Source organism: Pseudorca crassidens, chromosome 20 (assembly GCF_039906515.1).
Source record: "Pseudorca crassidens isolate mPseCra1 chromosome 20, mPseCra1.hap1, whole genome shotgun sequence".
Taxonomy (NCBI): domain Eukaryota; kingdom Metazoa; phylum Chordata; class Mammalia; order Artiodactyla; family Delphinidae; genus Pseudorca; species Pseudorca crassidens.
In genome coordinates, this window is record NC_090315.1 from 55709208 (window position 1) to 55727854 (window position 18647).

Sequence of the window (18647 nt, forward strand, 5' to 3'; positions counted from 1 at the left end):
GATAGAAAACCAGAAGCAGTACTGCATCCTGAGGAGTGTGCAGACATTTGTGCCACCGTCAAAGACTTGAAAATGCAAGAGTCGTGCTACGTATCATATCCCCACTTAATTCACTTAGAAAACGTAGAAAAGTCAAGTGGATTTTGGAAAATAACCGTGAGCTTTCCTAAACTTAAGCAGGTGATTAAGCTGATCACGGACTCAGTCCCGCGGGTGGGGTCTTTATGCAGCACAGTCCCTGGCCTTGGTGCCGCTGTTGCCTTAGCTGATGCCTTCTCTTCACACCAGTCTGCAGTGACCACCAGCAGCTGTTTCTTGTACCTGGCAGGACCAGCGGTACCCCTGTACAGTGTTGCCTCAGGACTGTGTCAGTTTTGCCGTGTGCAGTATATTATTAGCCCCCAGAGATTTTGATTACCTTGGTGTGCCGTACTGTGTTGGTCTGCCCCGTTGACCACGTTATGCTGTTTGGGTCTGAGGCTTAGGAAGTAGCACATACTATACAGATGCCTTTGTAAGACACGTGAGCAAGAGGATGGGAGATGAACGCTGCTCCTAACCAAATCCGCTTCGGTCATGGTCCAGCCAGGAGACAGAAACCACCTCGTCATCTGCAGGGGAGATTTAATGTACGTAATTATTAACTAGGAAGAGTAGTTAGCTGCTAACAGGTGAGAGAGTGCAGAAACAGCTGATGAAGGAAGCGCGACTACAGCCTTTAGGGCTGAGGGAAAGTACCCCAGGAAGGAGCAAACTGGGAAGAGCCCTCCCTGCCCCGCAAGGCTGGATTTACCTCCTTGGAGGAGGGTGTGCAGTGGCCCCAGACGTGGCAGAGCCCTGGGGTGCCAGGGCCAGAGCTGGTGCGTGGAAGCTGCCTGCTGGCTGGCAAAGGACCACCCTGAGGGAGAGCCACTCTGGTCCCCCGGCACACAGGAGGTGGCAGAACAGATGGAGGAAGGAAAAGGCCACCGACACCAGGGAAGAAGCCCTTTCCTCTCCCCAGCCTTGCAGTCCCGCCAGAGCTCTCTGTGCTGCACTTATCTTCTCAAAGAACCAGCTACGCATCCATGTTCATTTTCTCCACTGTGTTTTCTGTTTCATTGGTTTCTCCCCTTGTCTATATTATTTCCTTCCTTTTACTTACTTTGGGTTTATGTTTTTCTTCCTTTTCTAGCTTCTTCAGGTAGCATATTAGATTTTTTAAATTTCTCCTATCTTTTTATCATAAGCGTGTTTTCCTTTCCCTCACTGAGCATCGTTATGGTAGCTGCGTGCAGGTCCCTGTCTGGCAGATAATCGCAGCATCTGAGTCATCTCAGAGTTGGCATCTGTTGATTGTTTATTTCCTTGCAAAGGGGTTTTCATTTTTCTGGCTCTTTTGTTGAGTAATTCTGGATTGTGTCCGGGGCGTTGCGAATATGACATTGTTGAGGCCCCGAGGTCTCTTGCTGCTGCTTCAGAGACTTGCTCCGGGCATTTAGCAGACAGTGGACTTGGTTAGACTCACGGAGCCTCAGGTGCAAGCATTCGTGGCTCCAGTGTCAGTCAGACGTGACTCGGGTGGATGTCCGTCAGTTTAGTTCTGTACCTTCCATCTTTCTGAGACCCCCGCACACTTCAGTGATCCTTGCTGCCCCAAGATGCTCTCCCCTGATTCCGGTGGCCAGAAAGACGGCAGGGTTTTCTCTAGGGCTTTTGTTCCCCAGAGCTGCCAGCCCCAGGCTGCCTTCAGACGGAGCTACCAAGGAACTGGAAACTCATTCCATATGGGTGCTTGTTCAGCTTTCAACTTCTTTCCCAAATCTGCCTGCTTCTGCCCGGTCTCCAGAGCCCTCAGGCAGTCTGTCTTTTGTATTTTGTCTGGAGTTTGTAGCTGCTTCTCGTGGGAGGCTCCGCCGAGCCCTCGCTGAAGCTCCCTCTCCCCTCCCTCTCCCCTCCCTCTCCCCTCCCTCTCCCCTCCCTCTCTCCTTCCCACCTTCTCTCCTTCCCACCTTTTCTCCTTGCCTGTCTTACCCCTCCCTCTCTGCTCTCTCTGAAGCTTGCCCCATTTTAAAATTTCCTTTGAGGGAGGGGGGATTCTTAATTCTGAGTTACCAGAGGACACATCATTGTAGCCTGCAAGTCCCGAGGATCCCATGTTTGAGAACAGTGTAATAAAGGCATAATATTGCCTTGTCCATTACAAAAATTACTGCTACTTCACGATGCCTGCTAGGTACTAGACACTGTGCAAAGTACTTTACATTGGCTGTTCCATTTCATCCTCACAGCAGACACCTGAGCTTGGTGATGGCGTCCCCACCTTACAAATGACGAAAGAGAGACTGGGTTAGCTCAGTCATCCAAGGTCAACGAGGTGAAAAATGGTAGAGAAAGAAATGCAGAAGTACATGCCATTTATACCATTTTTAAAAGCAGCAGCTAAATATATGATCCAATTAAATTCTCATATTTTATGTACTTTGAAGCCTCAGCATTATATAAAATAGATCACACAGGATTGTTTTTCTGAAACCCAGGAACTCTGAATCACTGATCTGCTTTGGACCAAATTTGGTAGACAGTCCACATAGACCAATCTCTTCAGCTTTGTGGATTTATTCCAGGGAGGAATTATGTTGAATTCTCACCTCTACAGAATTACTGAGGAATGCCCTTGTATTCTGACGCATTCTTTCGGTAGATGATCTCGTCGCGTATGTCTTAGTTCAGAAGAAGTACCAGCTGCCTCGTGGGCGTGCCTGCAGCCCTGTCGGTGGACTTGCTGGGAGGGTTGTATGCCTCCCCAACAGGGTCATCCTGGGAGTGGCTCAGCTGCAGACAGGGCAGGGGGATACTCATCGGCTTTGTTTGATTCAGGACCTGGGAAGAATTGAAATGTCGAGGTTTAGTTATTTATGTTTATTTAGCCTTGAAGACATAAAATATGAACAAACCAGTTGTTGTATTTGACATTTTTCCAACTTTTTCTTTCAAAGGCCTGTTCGGGTCCCCGTTTTTGCTTTGCATTGAGAGCTCTTAGACGTTTCCCTTTTCCTATTTATTAGAGGCATCTCGGAGGCAGGGGCCCAACTGAACTCCCAGTCCCAGCAAACTGCTTGATTCCAATCAACTTTTAGATGTTCGAGGAATTGGATGTTAGGTAAAGGTACTCAGGGGGATGACAGCTTTACAGCAGCTTTGCTTCTGAGTGGTTCCACGATATTGGGCAAATCATTCTGCTTCTGGGTTTCTTGGGATTAAAAATATGGAAGCTACTACTTTATATAACAGTCTGGGAAGAGTGCTCATTGAAATGAAAGTGCTGTTCTTAGTGAAATAATTTTACATTTGTATTTAACATCAAGATGCTGTAGACCTTAGCCAGTGGCTTCTTGGACACTTGATGGCAGAGTTAGACACACGGGAACAGTGCCAGGGCATCTTCGTGCTCTGATGGTGAGTGGAGGCCCAGACACTGGTAGTTCTGAAGGGTTTAGATACATTTCCAAGATCTGACTGAGGTCTGCTCTGACCTGGCTATGCCTTTAGCTATTAAAGGGAAATTGTTTGGTCAGACTACCTTAAGTAAATATTATTACATAGCAGAGTCATTTGTTTTCGTTTTAAAGCAAAAAAACCCTTTTATTTTGGAATAATTTTAGACTTGTAGAAAAGTGGCAAAAATAGTAAGAGTTCCCAAAAGCTTCTCCCAGCTTCACCCAGCTTCTCCTAATGTTAACATCTTACGTACCGTAGTACAGATATCAAAACCAGGATACTCACATAGGTACAGTATTATTAAGTAAACTACAGACTTTATTCAAATTTCACCAGCTTGCCCACTAATATCTTTTTCTCGCTGCTCCGGGATCCGATCCAGGACCTGACATGGCTTTCAGTTGTTGAGTTTCTTCGGTCTCCTTTAATCTGTGACGGTTCCTCAGTCTTTCCTCGTCCTTCATGACCTTGACACCCTTGAAGGTTATTGGTCAGTTTTTTACTAGGATGTCTCTTCATGTGGGTTTGTCTAATGACGTCTCGCGATGAGGCTGAGGTTGCGCGTTTGGGCCAGGAATCCCACAGAAGTGCTGCTGGGCCCTTCTCTGCCCGGCATCAGGGGGAGCATGATGTCGATAATGTCTCGTTACTGGTGATGCTAATCTTGACGACTTGGTTAAGGTGGCATCTTTTGGGTTTCCCCATTGTAAAGTCACTACTTCTCCCTTTGTAATTAATGAGTATCTTGGAAGAGAGAATTTGAGAATATGGGAATATACTGTTTCTCCTTAAACTTTCACCACTAATTTAGCATCATTGGTGGACTGGCCTTGCAGTAGTTATCACTGTGCTGCTTGCCTAATGGTGATTTTTCTGCTTCCCTCATTCCTTCTACCTTTGTCAGCTGGAATTCTGTAAAGAAGACCTGCCCCTTCTCCCTAATTTTTTTTTAATGTATTCAGTCATTTGTTTTTATCAGTATGGACTTATGGATATTTATTCTGTGAGTTATCTGTCCAGGACTATCATTATTCATTGTGTTGCTCCAGTTGTTCCCACCGTGGCCATTGGGAGCTACTGCATATCAGCTCCGGTGTCCTTCTGACACAACTCATCCCGTTTTAAGCTCTTCCTATGTGGCAGCGCAAGATGATCCAGGCTCATCTTGAATTTTCGGCCTCTTCTGTGGAGTCAGCCACTTCTTCATGGAGCCCTGGCTCCTTTTAGTGGCTATTAAATTGATTTTCAACAGAAGTACCAAGCAATTTAGTGGGGACAGAAATGTCTTTTCAGCAAGTGATGCTGGAACACCTAGGTATCTGTATGGGGGAGAAAAAGGACTTGACTCTTATACCTCATATCATACACAAAAGTAAACTTGAAATGTATCATAAGACCTAAGTGTAAAAACTGAAACAATAAAATTTCCAGAAATTTTAATTTAAAAAACCTTTGCAACCTTGGAGTAGGCAAAGATTTCCTAGGAGGACATAGAAAGCATGAACTATAAAAAGAAAAAAATGATAAACTGGAATTCATCAAAATTAAAAATCTCTGTTCTCAAAGTCCCCATTAAGATAATGAAAAGACAGTCTACATGCTGGGAAAAAGATTTGTGATACACGTATCCAACAAAGGACTTGTATCCATGAAATAAAAAGAATCTTAAAAGTTAATAAGAAGACAGAAAAGCCAATTTGAAAAATGAGCAGATCTTTGAGCAGAAATTTCACAAAAGTAGATATGTAAAGTGTCCAGTAAGCACATGCAGAGGTGCTTAGCACCCTTGGTCTTCAGGGAAAAGCACACCACTCATATGGCTAAAATGACAAAGACCGATGGTACCCGAGCTGGCAGTAATGGCGGGCAGTTGGAGTTTTCACATGTTGCTCATTGGAATGCAAAATGGCACAACACCTTGGAAAACAGTGTGGTGTTTTCCTATCAAAGAAAATACACCTTTAACCGTATAACCAAGCAATTCCATAACGTAAGCCCACAAAAGAGCTTTGCCCTCTCAAGTCCAAAATAGCTTCACTCACAATAGCCAGACACTGGAGGCTGCCCAGATGAACCTGAACAGGTGAATGGGTAACAATTTCTGCTGTACCATGTAATGGAATCCTGCTTAAGATTACAAGAAATGAGGTAACGATGAAGCCACAGCATGGATGAACCTCCTTCACACTGTGCTGAGTGAAGGAAGCGGACTGGATAGTGCACTCTATGATGCATTATATGCGACATTCTGGAACAGACACAACTAAGTCTTCAGTGACAGGAAGGAAATGAGTGTGTCCGCAGAAGAGGGGTGTCGGTGTCGTGCCTTGTACTGTAGGTGGCTCAGAGTTTTGTCATCTCAGTCTGCTGAGATGTCGTGGACACCCTTTGACCTCCTTCATTCTGTCCCTCTGTTTGTTCTCAGGTGGATCTATCTTAATGACCAGAATTTATGCATCCCCGCCAGTTCCTCTTTTGTGTACGGAGCTGTCCCCATAGGAGCCAGTATCTATGTCATCGGAGATCTTGATACAGGTCAGAATGTTACAGTGATCTTGTCGGAACCGTTTCCCGGTGATTCCGAGGCACGGTGTGTCACCTCTGCTTATTCTCACGGCGCAGGTACCAATTACGACTACGTGCGCGAGTTCAAAAGGAGCACGGGAACCTGGCACCACACCAAGCCCCTCCTCCCCTCCGACCTCCGCCGCACCGGGTGTGCAGCCTTACGTATTGCGAATTGCAAGCTTTTCCGCCTGCAGCTTCAGCAGGGCTTGTTCCGCATCCGCGTTCACTCACCTTGACGGGGCCGCGGCGCGGAAGCGGAGCTCCTGACCAAGCGCGCCGGGACGCGGCGCTCTGCGAGGGGACAGAGATGGCAGGCGACCCTTGCTCTGCGCCGGCCTCTGTGCGGTAACACGAGTGGTTTTCTAACGCTTAGAAGCCTGGGCTTCCAGCTCTTGTTCGGGAGAACATGTAACTGCTGAAAAAAAACGAGGAGGAGTCAGTTCCTCCAGGAGATGTGTCCCTAGACCAACCGGGCTAGTCAGCGTCAGAGGAAAAGGGAAGTGGGAATCCGTGTCATGTAAAATCAGGAAGTTATAGCACCAAGGTGCATGTTCCCCGCGGGGAACTCACGTCTGCCTGACCGCTCTGTTCGTACCTGGCTTTGGTTAACAAACGAGCAAACATGCATATATCAACATATCCAAACATACCGGGGTTGCTTTTCCACTGCACTTGGAAGGAGATATTATGCCTAACTCTGCCCAACAATTTAAGGTTTGTGCCTAAAATGTTAGATTGGACTCAATGCCAGTTAGTCTCCACTTACTACTAGTTGTCCGTCCTAAGAATCTTTTTTAAACTAAATTATGATGAATTGAAACTAAGATAAAATTTCTCTTTTATGACATTCTATCTTAGTAATCCAAAGGAGTCAATAAATTAAGGAGTCAGGTGGCAGCCCTCCCATGAATTTAAAGGAAGTTGCTGACTTCTGTGTTAATTCAGATGAAGATGTGTCATGCCGTCATTTCTGGGGTTGCGAAGGATCTCATGCAGTGCCAGTCTTCCTTTCCAACTAACCAGAACTGTTTTATAAATACGAGGATATTAGTGAGTAGGAGATTTTGTAAAAGAAGGACCTGAGCCGGACAAATAATAAAGGTCTGCTATGACCAAAAAAAAAAAAAAGTCCAGAGGAAATATATAGGGATCAAAAACTTCTAAAAGTAATCTGTCTGAAAGCACACAGAGTCTTGTTTACTACTGTCTAGGATTTGAAAACGTGTCTTGGAATGCAAATCCACGTTAAGAATCTAGTCTTTGTAGCAGAATTTTCTCAATGCCGTTCACTAGTACGAGTTTCAGACAAACTACATTACAAGTAAAGGTTGGCTGGTAGAATAAACTACCTCAACTTAATTTCATTCTGTTCCTGTAGAGCAAATTAATCCTTTCCTCCTTCCCTCCCTCTCACTCCCATGTCGACCCACTCAACCCCACTCCTCAAAGGGGAAAAAGTCTGTCATTAGTGGTACTTACCTTGTAAGATATTTTGTTTTCCATTCGAATTATACCACCTTAGTGTGAAACCAAGGAGTTCAAAGTGCTTGATGACTTCATCATTTGAATTTTATGCAATATCAGATTTCTAATCAATTTAATATAGAGCTCTTCATTTCTAATTGTTTTCTACAGCTTCCCCCCCCTTAATATATGGCTATAAGAAGCAGCATTTAGTCTTAATGATTAATAAATGTATAAGTGTATCCTTTGGTTATAAATTTGAGAATAGGAATTTCTCCTAGAAACTTCCTACCTGGAATGTCTGTATGCTTTACCCATGCATATGAAACATCACTTGTCTTTTCCCACCCAGGAACAGTAGAAGTCAATCCAGTGCTAGAGAAGTCACTGAGCAGCCTTGTCTGTGGGAATTCTGAAGAATGTTGTGTGTGCGCATTAACTCTCCATCCTGGCAGAGACATGGGTAAAAGGAGGTACAGGGTTTTCCTCCTCTCTATCAGAGGCACTGGGCCAGATTTGCCGGCCATTCACATAACAGTCAGATTTGACGCGTAAGTCAAAGCCAGCCTCTTTGCTTTGTACCGTGTACCAGTCAGCAGTTGTCTGCATGCTTTCCCCAGGATACCTTGGGTGTCTTCTAATCAAAGCAAACTGCATGACCACTGCAAAGAAAGAAAACTTTCTTTGTACAACTAGATGTTAGTTTTAGAGGAAATAAATTTCTGAAAAAGTGGATTTTCTTTGATAAAATGTCCCATACAGAACAGAACCTTGGCCTTCAGAAGCCACAGCTGAGGTATGTTAAAGTGGTAACTGATGTCCTATTAAAGCCATGACAGTCAGCAATTCTCTTTTCTTTAATTTCTGAAATTTAAAGTCCTTCCCAGGCTACGCCAGGCCTCTCCAAGGAGACGGTTCATTGTTTAGGAGTGAATGGGTCCCTGTTGCAGTATTATCAGTACCTGCATGACTTGGTCAATTCATTTTATAAAAGTAGGTTTTTTTTGTTTTTTTTAATTTAGTTCATTGACACTGTAGCTGCAGAAATTAGGTAACTTTTTTAAAATTAAATTTGCTGCATAATATGGGATGCAATAAACAAGAAAAGCTGCTAAGTGCCAAACTGTTATTTTACTATATAATAACATAAAAATATTACATTGAAATGTAGGCATGTATTTAATTTTATTATATTCCAAAATTAATCATGACTTTTTTGTAAATTACAGTTACTTTAGTATCGTGAAAAAATTTTTAACTAATTTCACACAGGTTTGTGTTTTAACCATCCATTTATGCCTTGAAATACCCTTTCTTGGTAAATTTTTGATACTTCTTTTTCCATTAGGCACTTTTATCAGGTGTATATTGGAATTGGCAGCGAAAGATAGGTCTTAAAATTTTAAATACAGTATCTTTGGGGGAAGTGCAATTTATTTTCATTATCCACCAACAGAAGGAAAGTTGTCTCAGCTTAGAGTAATTTAAAGTATTTCTTCTAGGCTACGGTCTAAAGTAGGTTTGTTTGTTTCTTTGTTCAACACATCCAAATACAGATTTTTTTTCAAAGATTTAAGTGTTTAATTTAAAATGAAGTTTTAAATTTTTTTGTGATAGTGCTTATATCCTGTGAGAGTAAAAGTGTGAGAGAGAGTGTGTGTGTGAGTGTGTGTATGTGTGTGATGTGACTAGCTAAGTCTGTTTGTATATGTTTAGCTTTGGAATTGTCGTTCCATACTACATATATTATTGTCTCCTGGTGCTTCAGATAAATTCTTGAGCCTGTGGTCCTTCGGTTTATACTACTGTGCTAACTCATGTTGAGTGTATATATTGACGTATTTGTAGTTTGTAGTGAGTTTTACTTGGCGTTTGCATTTCTTCTCTTTAGCATATTAAAAACAGTGTTAGTGTTTACCAGCTCATAGTTGGTATGTTATAAAGATCTGGCCTAAGAAATTTCTAAATTCCTCGTGTCTTTTACTGCTATGAGGAGTTGATAGCTGACAGTAGGCTTTTTTCAAACTGTGCAACCAGCAGAAGAGAGTATCTGGGGGATGCTGGACGGCATGTTGCTTGCCTTGAAGTGTTCTGTTATCCTGCACGACCACTTTAATGACGGCGCTTTCTTCGGTGATGCTGTGGAAGTGCCATTTTGTCATTTATGAGTGAGGAGTCCCCTAGGCAATGCCTGGGAGATACATCCTTTATATCGATGTGGTAAAGACAGGGCTCCTTTGCTGTGGCGCTGCAGTTACTCAGGGTAGCAAGTTAGGTTTTTAGAGAAATGTGTTAGCTGCTTAGGTCCTTTGGGGTTCCGTTTGGTGTGTTCCTGCTTCATTGCACCAAACCAGGGATCTCCAAAAGTTTTCCAAGGAGCATTACAAACACCGCGGTATTACCTTCCGGAATGTTGGCTTTCTTGATTCAAGAGGAGGCTGCCTGTGATCAGGTGAAGCCACGTGATTATCCGGGGAAAGAATGAGGCGGCACTTTCACCACATCAGTTTCGAAGGTGCTGGAACCCCCGTACAGAGCACCCAGTGGAAGGGAAGGGAAGGGTGAGGCTGCTCTGGTTCAGTGGCTGCCCCTGGAGCTGTGAGAGAAGAGACTCCGACCGGCACAGAAAAGCCCGCCCTGGGTTCAATCAACAGTGTTGATTGAGCACCTACTCAGAATTCTGCTTGGGTTTCTGGGGAGCTTCACAGTGAGGCAGATGAAATCCTGCCCTCCCTCTAGACTAAACTCCTCGTGGGCAGGAACCCTACTTTAGTGTTCTGCTAATCCTAGTGCTTGGCACACAGTAGGTAGTCAATAAATGACCAACGAATACAGTGTCCTTGTGATCCAGGTGACGTTCTACACAGGATTGAAAGGGACTTACTTTTAAGTGAGAAACTTTGCACACAGATAGGCCGGCCTCATAATACAGAGTGGGAAACCAGTACAGAATAAAAAACGCAAAGTGCCTGACTTATATGTGACGCACAGCTCTGTGGTCTCCATATGTTCTGGAGGATTTTTGAGACCCTGTACTCAGCACACCCAATAATGTTTACGGCATCTAATGTTGGGTTTTGTTCACTGCTTTTTCCATGGGGCTCAAAATCTTTTCCAGAACGTACTGCTTTGATCCTCACATCTCTGTGATGGGTGCAGTGCTCTCCATTGGACAGAAAGCAGCCTTTGAGGCCCAGTAGATACAGCTTCATTCCCCGCTTCAGATGTGAGTAGAAGCCAAAAAGTGGAATCTGGTCTTTGGATTACCAGTTTCACTGTTCAGTGTATTAGAATATCACTTAATTTTTTAGGCATACAAGTATTTTTAATCACATGATAATCATTTATGGTATAACTTAAACCCCCAAACGTATCCTTTGCAAGTTGCACAAATATAAACTAAAAGATCTTTGGTTTTCTTTGTCATTTAGCTGTGGGAAATTTAAGAATTTACTAAAGTTGTAAGAACAGAAGTCATAAGCGTTTGTGTTTGAGAGAGAAGCTGTTTCTACTTTTAAAAGCTGAAGCTTCATTTATCCTTCCCTTTCTTACCACCTCTAATCAGTAAGGGAAAAGATACTGTGTCTTAGAATGTTGAGGGAAGCATTTTGCTAGCTTTCTAGTAATCCCTGAAGTATTCCCTAGAGCTGGTTGATAGAAGTTTATGGTACAAGGGTGAGGAATGCCCCACTTGCCCACATTTGAGGGGAGTGTGAACTTAGGTGAGTTAATCCTGCCTGCTGGCAGCGGAGTCCTCCTGGTCTTGAACTGGAGACTTCCTCTATTTTTTGGCAAACCAGCTAGTAAAAATTCTAAATTTTTTGTAATTTTGTTTCAGAGGTAATTCTATTATTTTAATTTTAAACATATCTCGACTTGGTCTCTGCAGTATGTGACGTGTGAGAAGCTCAGATGTAGCTCTATATTCTTTGGACTGATGCATACTGCTTAGGAAGGTTAGTTCTTTTCAATTCTATCATTGAAGTTCTCTAAACGAATGGATTTTTAAACTCCTTCCCTTTCTTATGAGATCAAATATCTAATAATGTTGCATAATGATCTAGTGAGAAATGTCTGTTGCCTTCTCTTTTTCATGTTGAGATAAAAACTCATCTTTTAAAATTGCTACTCACCTGAAATTTAGGCTAATTATAATTTTTTGATATTGACGTCTTCATGGCCCAACAAAGTTGTTGTAGACTCTTAAATCACTGTGATCTGAACTAGAGAAGGTGCAGGTAGGAGGGGGTGACAGCCCACGAAGTCTGGGTACACATTGCGTAAGATGACGCGGAGAAAGCTTAGCCACTTCCTGTGACCCAAGTAAATGAATGGCCACTTCAAATCCCGAGTGGCTGTGGGTTCATCTTTCTTTCTGGTTGGTGAATTATATTTGTTAGAACTTTATTTTTAGCATATCAGTACAGCTTTTTAAGTACCTTATTTTTATTCCTCTCACTCATCAATCACACAAAGGTGTACCTTAGAACCTTGGGTTAAATTTTTTCAAGTTAAACCGAGGAGTTTGGTTCACAGTTTGCTTTATCATGTTTCCTGTTTAATCGGATGAGAATTACACATGCGCGTATTCCCTTGTTCTTCGTGTTTATAGGAAAGACGCTGTTCTCGGCTACCTCATTATGTAGTGTTGTGCTTGATCCCCTGCCAGTTTAGAAGAATTCAACACATTCTGTCCTTTAACAAAAGCCTGGAAACAAGCAGTAAGTGGCCTTGAGGAATACAATTCTCTAAGGCGTAGTTTCCATTTTACTACTTTTTTTAAAAAAAATAGGCACTTTTAATCAGGAGGAACAATAATTCTCCTAGAGCTGCTGCAAAGTGATTACTTGAAACTCAACTTGAACTTTAAAGAGTCTTTACAAGGCTATGTTTTCATAACGTAGAAAAGTAGTATATTTAAACACCACTGCTGTGTAAAATAGAGGGCTTCATTGCCATCGTCATTCAGATCAGACAGGAAATCTTCTCTGTCTGTAATTTGACCCAGTGTTTGGGATTTAGATGCTTGGGGCTACTGTTTTTCCTATTCTATAAGGTGCTATTGGGAGCAGTTTAAGGGTCTGTTAGGTGTAGTTTCATGAATTTGTTTCCCAAGAATCTTAATTTTGATGAAAGTATAGGGCTCATCAAGAAGTTCCTCTTCTCTTTTAGTTCTGATAACCTGGGGTTTTAAAATGAAACTCTGGAAGTGCAGGGTTGAGTTGACCAAACAACACAGAACTGCATCACGCTTAAAATCACGAGTGATCGGGTTTGTTTTGTGTGTCAGTGGAATGTCCCCAGCTTCCCCCCGTACGCACCATCTGCACAGGGCACGTGTGGGTGCTGTCCTTGCCAGCATCTGTCCGCCTACCTGGCTGGTGAGTGAGGGGGAGCTGCGGGGCCCATCACTTCTCGTAGACAGACCTTCCCTTCCGGGGGTGACTTCTTATAGGAATTACCCAGTACCCTTCATGGCCAAAAAGAGTTATGCCCATTCCTAAAAACCTAGCATACTAGGAATAACTTACATACCAGGTGAGATCTAAAACCTTAACTGTCCTTGTGCGTTAAGATTTAATGGATGTGCTTGTGCTTTGTAGACTAAAGGGCTTGCTGCTGACAAAGTCCTCCTCGGGGGCTTCTAGCCGTTGGCCATGAGGCATTCCCTTAGGTGGTTGCCAAGAGAACCAAGGTTCACCCCTCTAAAGCCCCAAGCTTTTGTATTGTAATTGTTTTGAGGAAAATATCTGTAAACATTCTCTGTACTGTCCCAAGTGAACCCAATGGTTTGAGCACGCGTGGGCTTCAGGGCCGGGTGCACGTGGGTTTGGAGATGCTGGCCGCTGGCTGCTTCGTGAGCTTCAAAGCTCTGTACCCCGTAGAAAGAGATGATGGGTGTTTACCTGCTAGGGTTGCTGTGAGGAATCAGTGGAGTAAGGACGGTGAGAACTTGGTGTCTTGCACACAGATGGGGTGGTTGGGATCTCAGCTGCCATGGCCGCCCGACTCAGCCTCTAGTCACTCATGGTCTTAGCTCTCGCCCTGCGCTGAGTGTCCCCACCCTTAGTGCTTTCTTCATTCTCACGTCTGCCACCACAATACACAAGTAAATGCATATTTGCACTTCCAAAATTATTTTCTGGATCCATGACACCGTTCTCCTCCTACTTCTCTAAGACCTCAATTCAAGGTAACTCTAGACAGCGGAAACACCCCAAAATATGTGTTTAGAATATTTAGAGTGGTTATAAATATCCCTTATTTCAGGGTTTGCCTAATGAAGTACTCTAGTAATATTTAAAACTCTTTCCTGACGTTGAATTTTTCTTTTTTCCCTAAAATATTAAAGGTAGTAGTCTATATTAGTCCAATAAACTGGATGTTTTCTCGATCTCTGTTTGAGATCAGTATACCTGAACTATGCTTTCTGAACTTGGATGTTATGTGGAACCTAAAAACAAAGAAACTTTGTGTTACGTGTGTGTGTGTGTGTGTGTGTGTGTGTGTGTGTGTGTGTGTGTGTAGAACTTCTGTACCTTCAGGTAAAGAAGGGTTATTTAACAAAGTGATACCAAAAGTGAGCTACTTAATCCTTTTATAAAATCACTTCCTTTCCAGTTCAGATTACAGACTGGTGAATTTAGTGGTACGTGACATACCCAGCTTATCTTGACTTCAATAAGGCATTTGATAAAGTCATTGTTGATATTTTTGTGATTGAGAAAAGGGAGTAGAAATAGGTTTAAAAGGGCTGAGAAATACCCAGGCAGTGTTGATAGGAATGGGCCCTTGTGTCAGCACGGATGGGGGTAATCTAGCAGTATGCGTTTTTAACGTTTTCACTACTAACTTGTATAAAACTATAGACGGCAGAGGAAAGTGTTGGGTGTTAGGGTCTGCAGTGCTTTTTTTGCAGTCTAATAACATGGCTAAATATAGTCTTATGTCTAGGTTCAGAGAAGATAGTTCCCAATTGAAAGGGAAAGAAAAAATTGTGTGTGGCGGGTGGGGGGGGGAAGTCATTGATAATTTGAACATAAGCCAACTGTTTAAAAAAATAGTGCCCTTGTCTGTGTTGGGGGCTGGTAGCCCGAAGAGGAAGTCTGTTCCATCCACATGCTGCATTGATGGGCCCTGGGAACTGCACTGAGCTGCCGACTCTGGGCACCAGCACCTGGGAGGCCACCTGGAGGATGACGGCCGGGGTGGTGAGCTCTCTGGAGGCCCCAGGCTCTGGCCTGCTGGGGGGGCTTTAGAAGGAGCAGATGTGCGTGCCCCAGAGCGCCTTGCTCAAGCCGAGAGGCAGAAACGGTAGAGGCAGAATGTTTCTGTCGCTCTTAGAACTTTCTAGAATTGCCTCGTGATGAAATGGGTGCCTCCTGTGGTTCTGAGCGCTCAGCTCTGAGAATCACCCCAAGGATGCCCCGTGCAGCTGTGACTAGCGGGTGTGACAGTGTCAACCATGGGGGTCTTGCACGGTGACAGGATGTTGTCACAGGCTCCAAAGCTTCTTGCAGATGAGGTTCTGTGAACAGTTTAGTAAAAAAGTGTGTGGGGGGGATAACGTTTGTACTTTAGCTTTCACGTTGTTTTTGAGGAGAAGGGCCTCTGTTCCTCCTGACGTGTGCTCTCTCCCCGCCTCCCTCCCCTCCGCCCTCTCTGCTCGCTCACCGCCTCCTGATTGCAGCCCCTGGCCCACGGCTACAGCCAGCTTCAGCAGAACCTTCAGAAATAGACGTACTTCTAGAGATTTCCCTAAAGCCATGTTAACTAGACAGTGATTCTTGCTGTTTATATACTCTTTGTTCTAAATCCCTTAGGGCCTCTGCAGGCTTAAGAAAGCTGGTAAGTAAAAATCGGACTCTTTTAAGCAGGGCCTGGGATGCCGTCGAGGGGACCGTGCACTGGGGGGAGTTGGGTCGGCTGACCTCTTCCAGCCCCTCCCAGCTCCAGGAATGGGCACCTCGCTGATGGGTTACTTTGTCATCCCTGGAGAAGCGTTTCCAGAGGACCTGCTTCCTCTCGGGTTCTGTCCCTCCCTCTTCTGTGAAAGCCCCTGCAGTCTTCCTCCCAGTTGACGGGGCTGCAGGGGCGCCACCCCCCCTCTGTGTCTCCTCCCAACCCCACCTGCCCCAAAGCCCAGGGACTGAGCAGAGGCTGGGACAGGCACTCAAGTCCAGGTCCAGGTCCAGGTCTGAGGGAGGGAGCTGTCCGCGTTGTTTTCCGGGCGTGTGCCTTCTGCCCATCCCCTCGGCTGTCTTCACTCACTGCTAACCCTCTGTTTGAACCAGTGCTCACTTTCCTCCCCATGTCCCGTTGTGCCTGCACAGAGTGTGGGTGGGATCTCCGAGGACATGGGCCCTTCCTAAAGCTGACACTTCTTTCTGGGCGGTTGAGGAACTTTAGTCAAGATGGGGGAGGTATTTCGGTTGCGTTCTGAAGTGTACGCTTATTTACCTACTTTTCTTGGCAATCGCATCCTCGCCTGCCCTCTGTTCTTATCCCGTGGGCTCTCCCAGTCTGGTTTTTTAACTGCTTGAATTATGTATCCAAAAGAGTGGGGGGTGCTCTTCTAGTTCCCCAGACATTTAGCCTAAAACACATGTTGAAAAAGCATTCTTCCAGGATCCCTCACCTGGCCTCTGTGACCAGCACTTTCCGCCGCCAGAGAGCCAGAGCGGTGGCCCAGGCCGGGCAGCTCCCAGAGTCTGCACTGCTCTGCTCCTCCCACGTGAGAACCCGGGGCCCAGAGCCTCCCACCCCAGGCATGGCCAGGTGCATCTCTGCGGCTCCTTAAGCAGCTAGACTGGAACAGCCTCCCCAGGGCCCCAGGCGGCCTCACCTTCCACACCTGCCCCGGAGGTTCTTAGGGCTCCTCTCTGAGCCAGAAGCAGGGGCCCCAGATGCCAGACATACCACATCAGCACCCAGCTGCCAGGCGCCGTGCGGGCTCCACCTCGTCCTTTCCTCTTATTTAGCTCTGATTAAAAACACACTGCACTCCAAATTGTGACTAGGATCGGAAATTAGAATTCCTCATTTACAGTAAGAGAGAGACCATCTTTATGTATTTTTTTCAAAAGGAATTTTTGCTTCAGAAAAAACTCTAGAAAGTAAATGTATTCTTGTTAATCTAAGCATATGCTCACTGAATTGGACTCTATGCTTTGTATAAAATTACGTAGGATCTGGTACGTGGGGCAAAAGGGTATGTATCATCAGCTTAAAAACAAACCTTCAGTGTCGGTGGGTTTACAGCATTGTTTTCCTATAGGGGACCTCAAAATCTAAGTTCTGCGTGCAAACAAATCAGCCAGGTTGCATGGGGTAGATGATTTTATGAGGGGAAATGTCTCCAGTGGCCTTTAGTTGAGAAAAGCACAGGCGCTTTAGCAACACTTGCTTCATTAAATATCAGTGGCTTTTTCTGCTGATGGGATTCTTTTCATTTTGACGCATCTGTGACACAGCCTCTGTTTGGTTCCTCATTCCTGTACCCCTTCAAGTCGCCAGTGACATAGCGGTACTTGTTTTGTGTTCAATCATACCACTTGTGAACTGTGATGACCATGAAAAAATAATCGTGTTTTCGGCAGAACATTTTGAACACCTGTCGCGGCCCGTTCTGCAATTGCATCAGCAGAGCTTGGAGTGATCAGTGGATTTAACAAAAGCACCTCCCTCCTCCACCCCTTCCCTCCCATCCTCATCAGAAACTATTGTAGAAGTACCTCAAGCAGGCTCTGGCAGACTTCATTTTCACACCGTATGTTCCTGGTGACAGAGACGCTCGTACCTGTCTGTGAATGGGGTCCATCCATTACTCATTCTAAAACGTGTAGATTCATTCATTGGTTTTCTCTCACCGATCCCAGTCTTCCGCTGTGAGAGAAGACTACCAAGGGAACTCCTTGAAACAGGGCCATAAATTCAGTTTGACTTTCCCAGACTCAGGGCTGATCTTCACAGTGGGCCCTGGTCCGGCAGAACAACCAGCGACACTCCTGTTGCCTGGTTGCCTGTGCGGCACCAGCCGCCATATGTGACAGTTGCCCTTGTCAAGAACCAGTTTTCAGCACACTCTTGTTTTGTCATTTTCAATGCTTTTAATACCATAAAGCAAAGTCCATGAATACCAGATTCCCAAAATACCGTATCAAAACTCATCCTCTTAAACGCAAGTCTTTGTTTAATTAACATATCTATATTTTCTGACATGGTACATACAGAAGAGTTTTTAATTTAAATCCTGCAGCTTTTATTATCTGGTAAGATTCCAAGTTGAGCAGTCTACTTAGACGTGTATTCCGATGAGGTTACATGTGTTCAGATGAGGTATCTCGATCTTCAAAGAAAGACCTACTACTGAAAAAAACAGATTTGCAATGAAATAGACATAAGCTAGACAAAAGACATGCTATGGAAAGTTCAAAATATTTCAAGTACTGGGAAGTTGCAACTTGTAGAGTTATCCTCCCCGAATTCAGTAGGATAGCAGAGAAATTGTGCTAATGTGATTTCATTGAAACGTCACGTCTCAAACATCCTGTGGTACAAGCGTATTCGTTTCTTCTGTGGAGTAGTTTTCTATTCCGTTGCTGGTACAAAATTTTAGTGAAGTTGAAGTAATTTTGAATTAGTGACCTTTCTTACGAAGTTGCTTTATGGTTTACAAGTAATACTGATGCAAACAGGCTATGTTAACTTTCTTAAAATTAAGTAGCACGCACTTTGTTTACAAGCTTGGTTTATTGTGGGGTAACTACGGGGTCACCCCGTTTCACGAGCACAGGATTTGTGCTTTGGGAACATAACTGCGTTCGTGCTGTTCTCTTGTACCAAGGATCAGTGAAAGTGTTTTATCTTTTTTATGTAGTTTGTATTGACTGGATTTTATAACTGTAAGAAAACAGAAACAGAGTGTTGTATTTTGATCTGAAATTTGTCTATGGTAAAGTAATTTTGTTTTATGTACTGGAAGTTCATTTAAAACTTGAAATATTTTCTAGAAGGGTACCGAACAAACGAATCGTCTTTAAGCTGTTTAATTAACCTAATAAAACAATTTGATGGGGAAGGCATTGTAATTGGTTCTGATTTTTACAGTGGTTCCCACTAAGTTAGCGTTGTCG

General features: G+C 44.1%; 1 protein-coding gene across 4 annotated transcripts in view; it reads left to right on the forward strand.

Annotated features, from left to right (window-relative positions):
• The window catches only part of GAN (gigaxonin), a 75260-nt gene that overhangs the window by 47020 nt on the left and 9593 nt on the right, over positions 1 to 18647 (forward strand). The window contains exons 10-11 of one of the 4 annotated variants that reach the window (XM_067718740.1): positions 5906 to 6015; positions 6103 to 18592. The exons of the other annotated variants lie outside the window; for them this stretch is intronic. Of the exons in view, the coding sequence (XP_067574841.1) occupies positions 5906 to 6015; positions 6103 to 6284 (292 nt within the window). The 3' untranslated portion in view covers positions 6285 to 18592. Of the gene's footprint in view, positions 1 to 5905; positions 6016 to 6102; positions 18593 to 18647 lie in introns of those variants that run through there. 4 annotated transcript variants of the gene reach the window in all.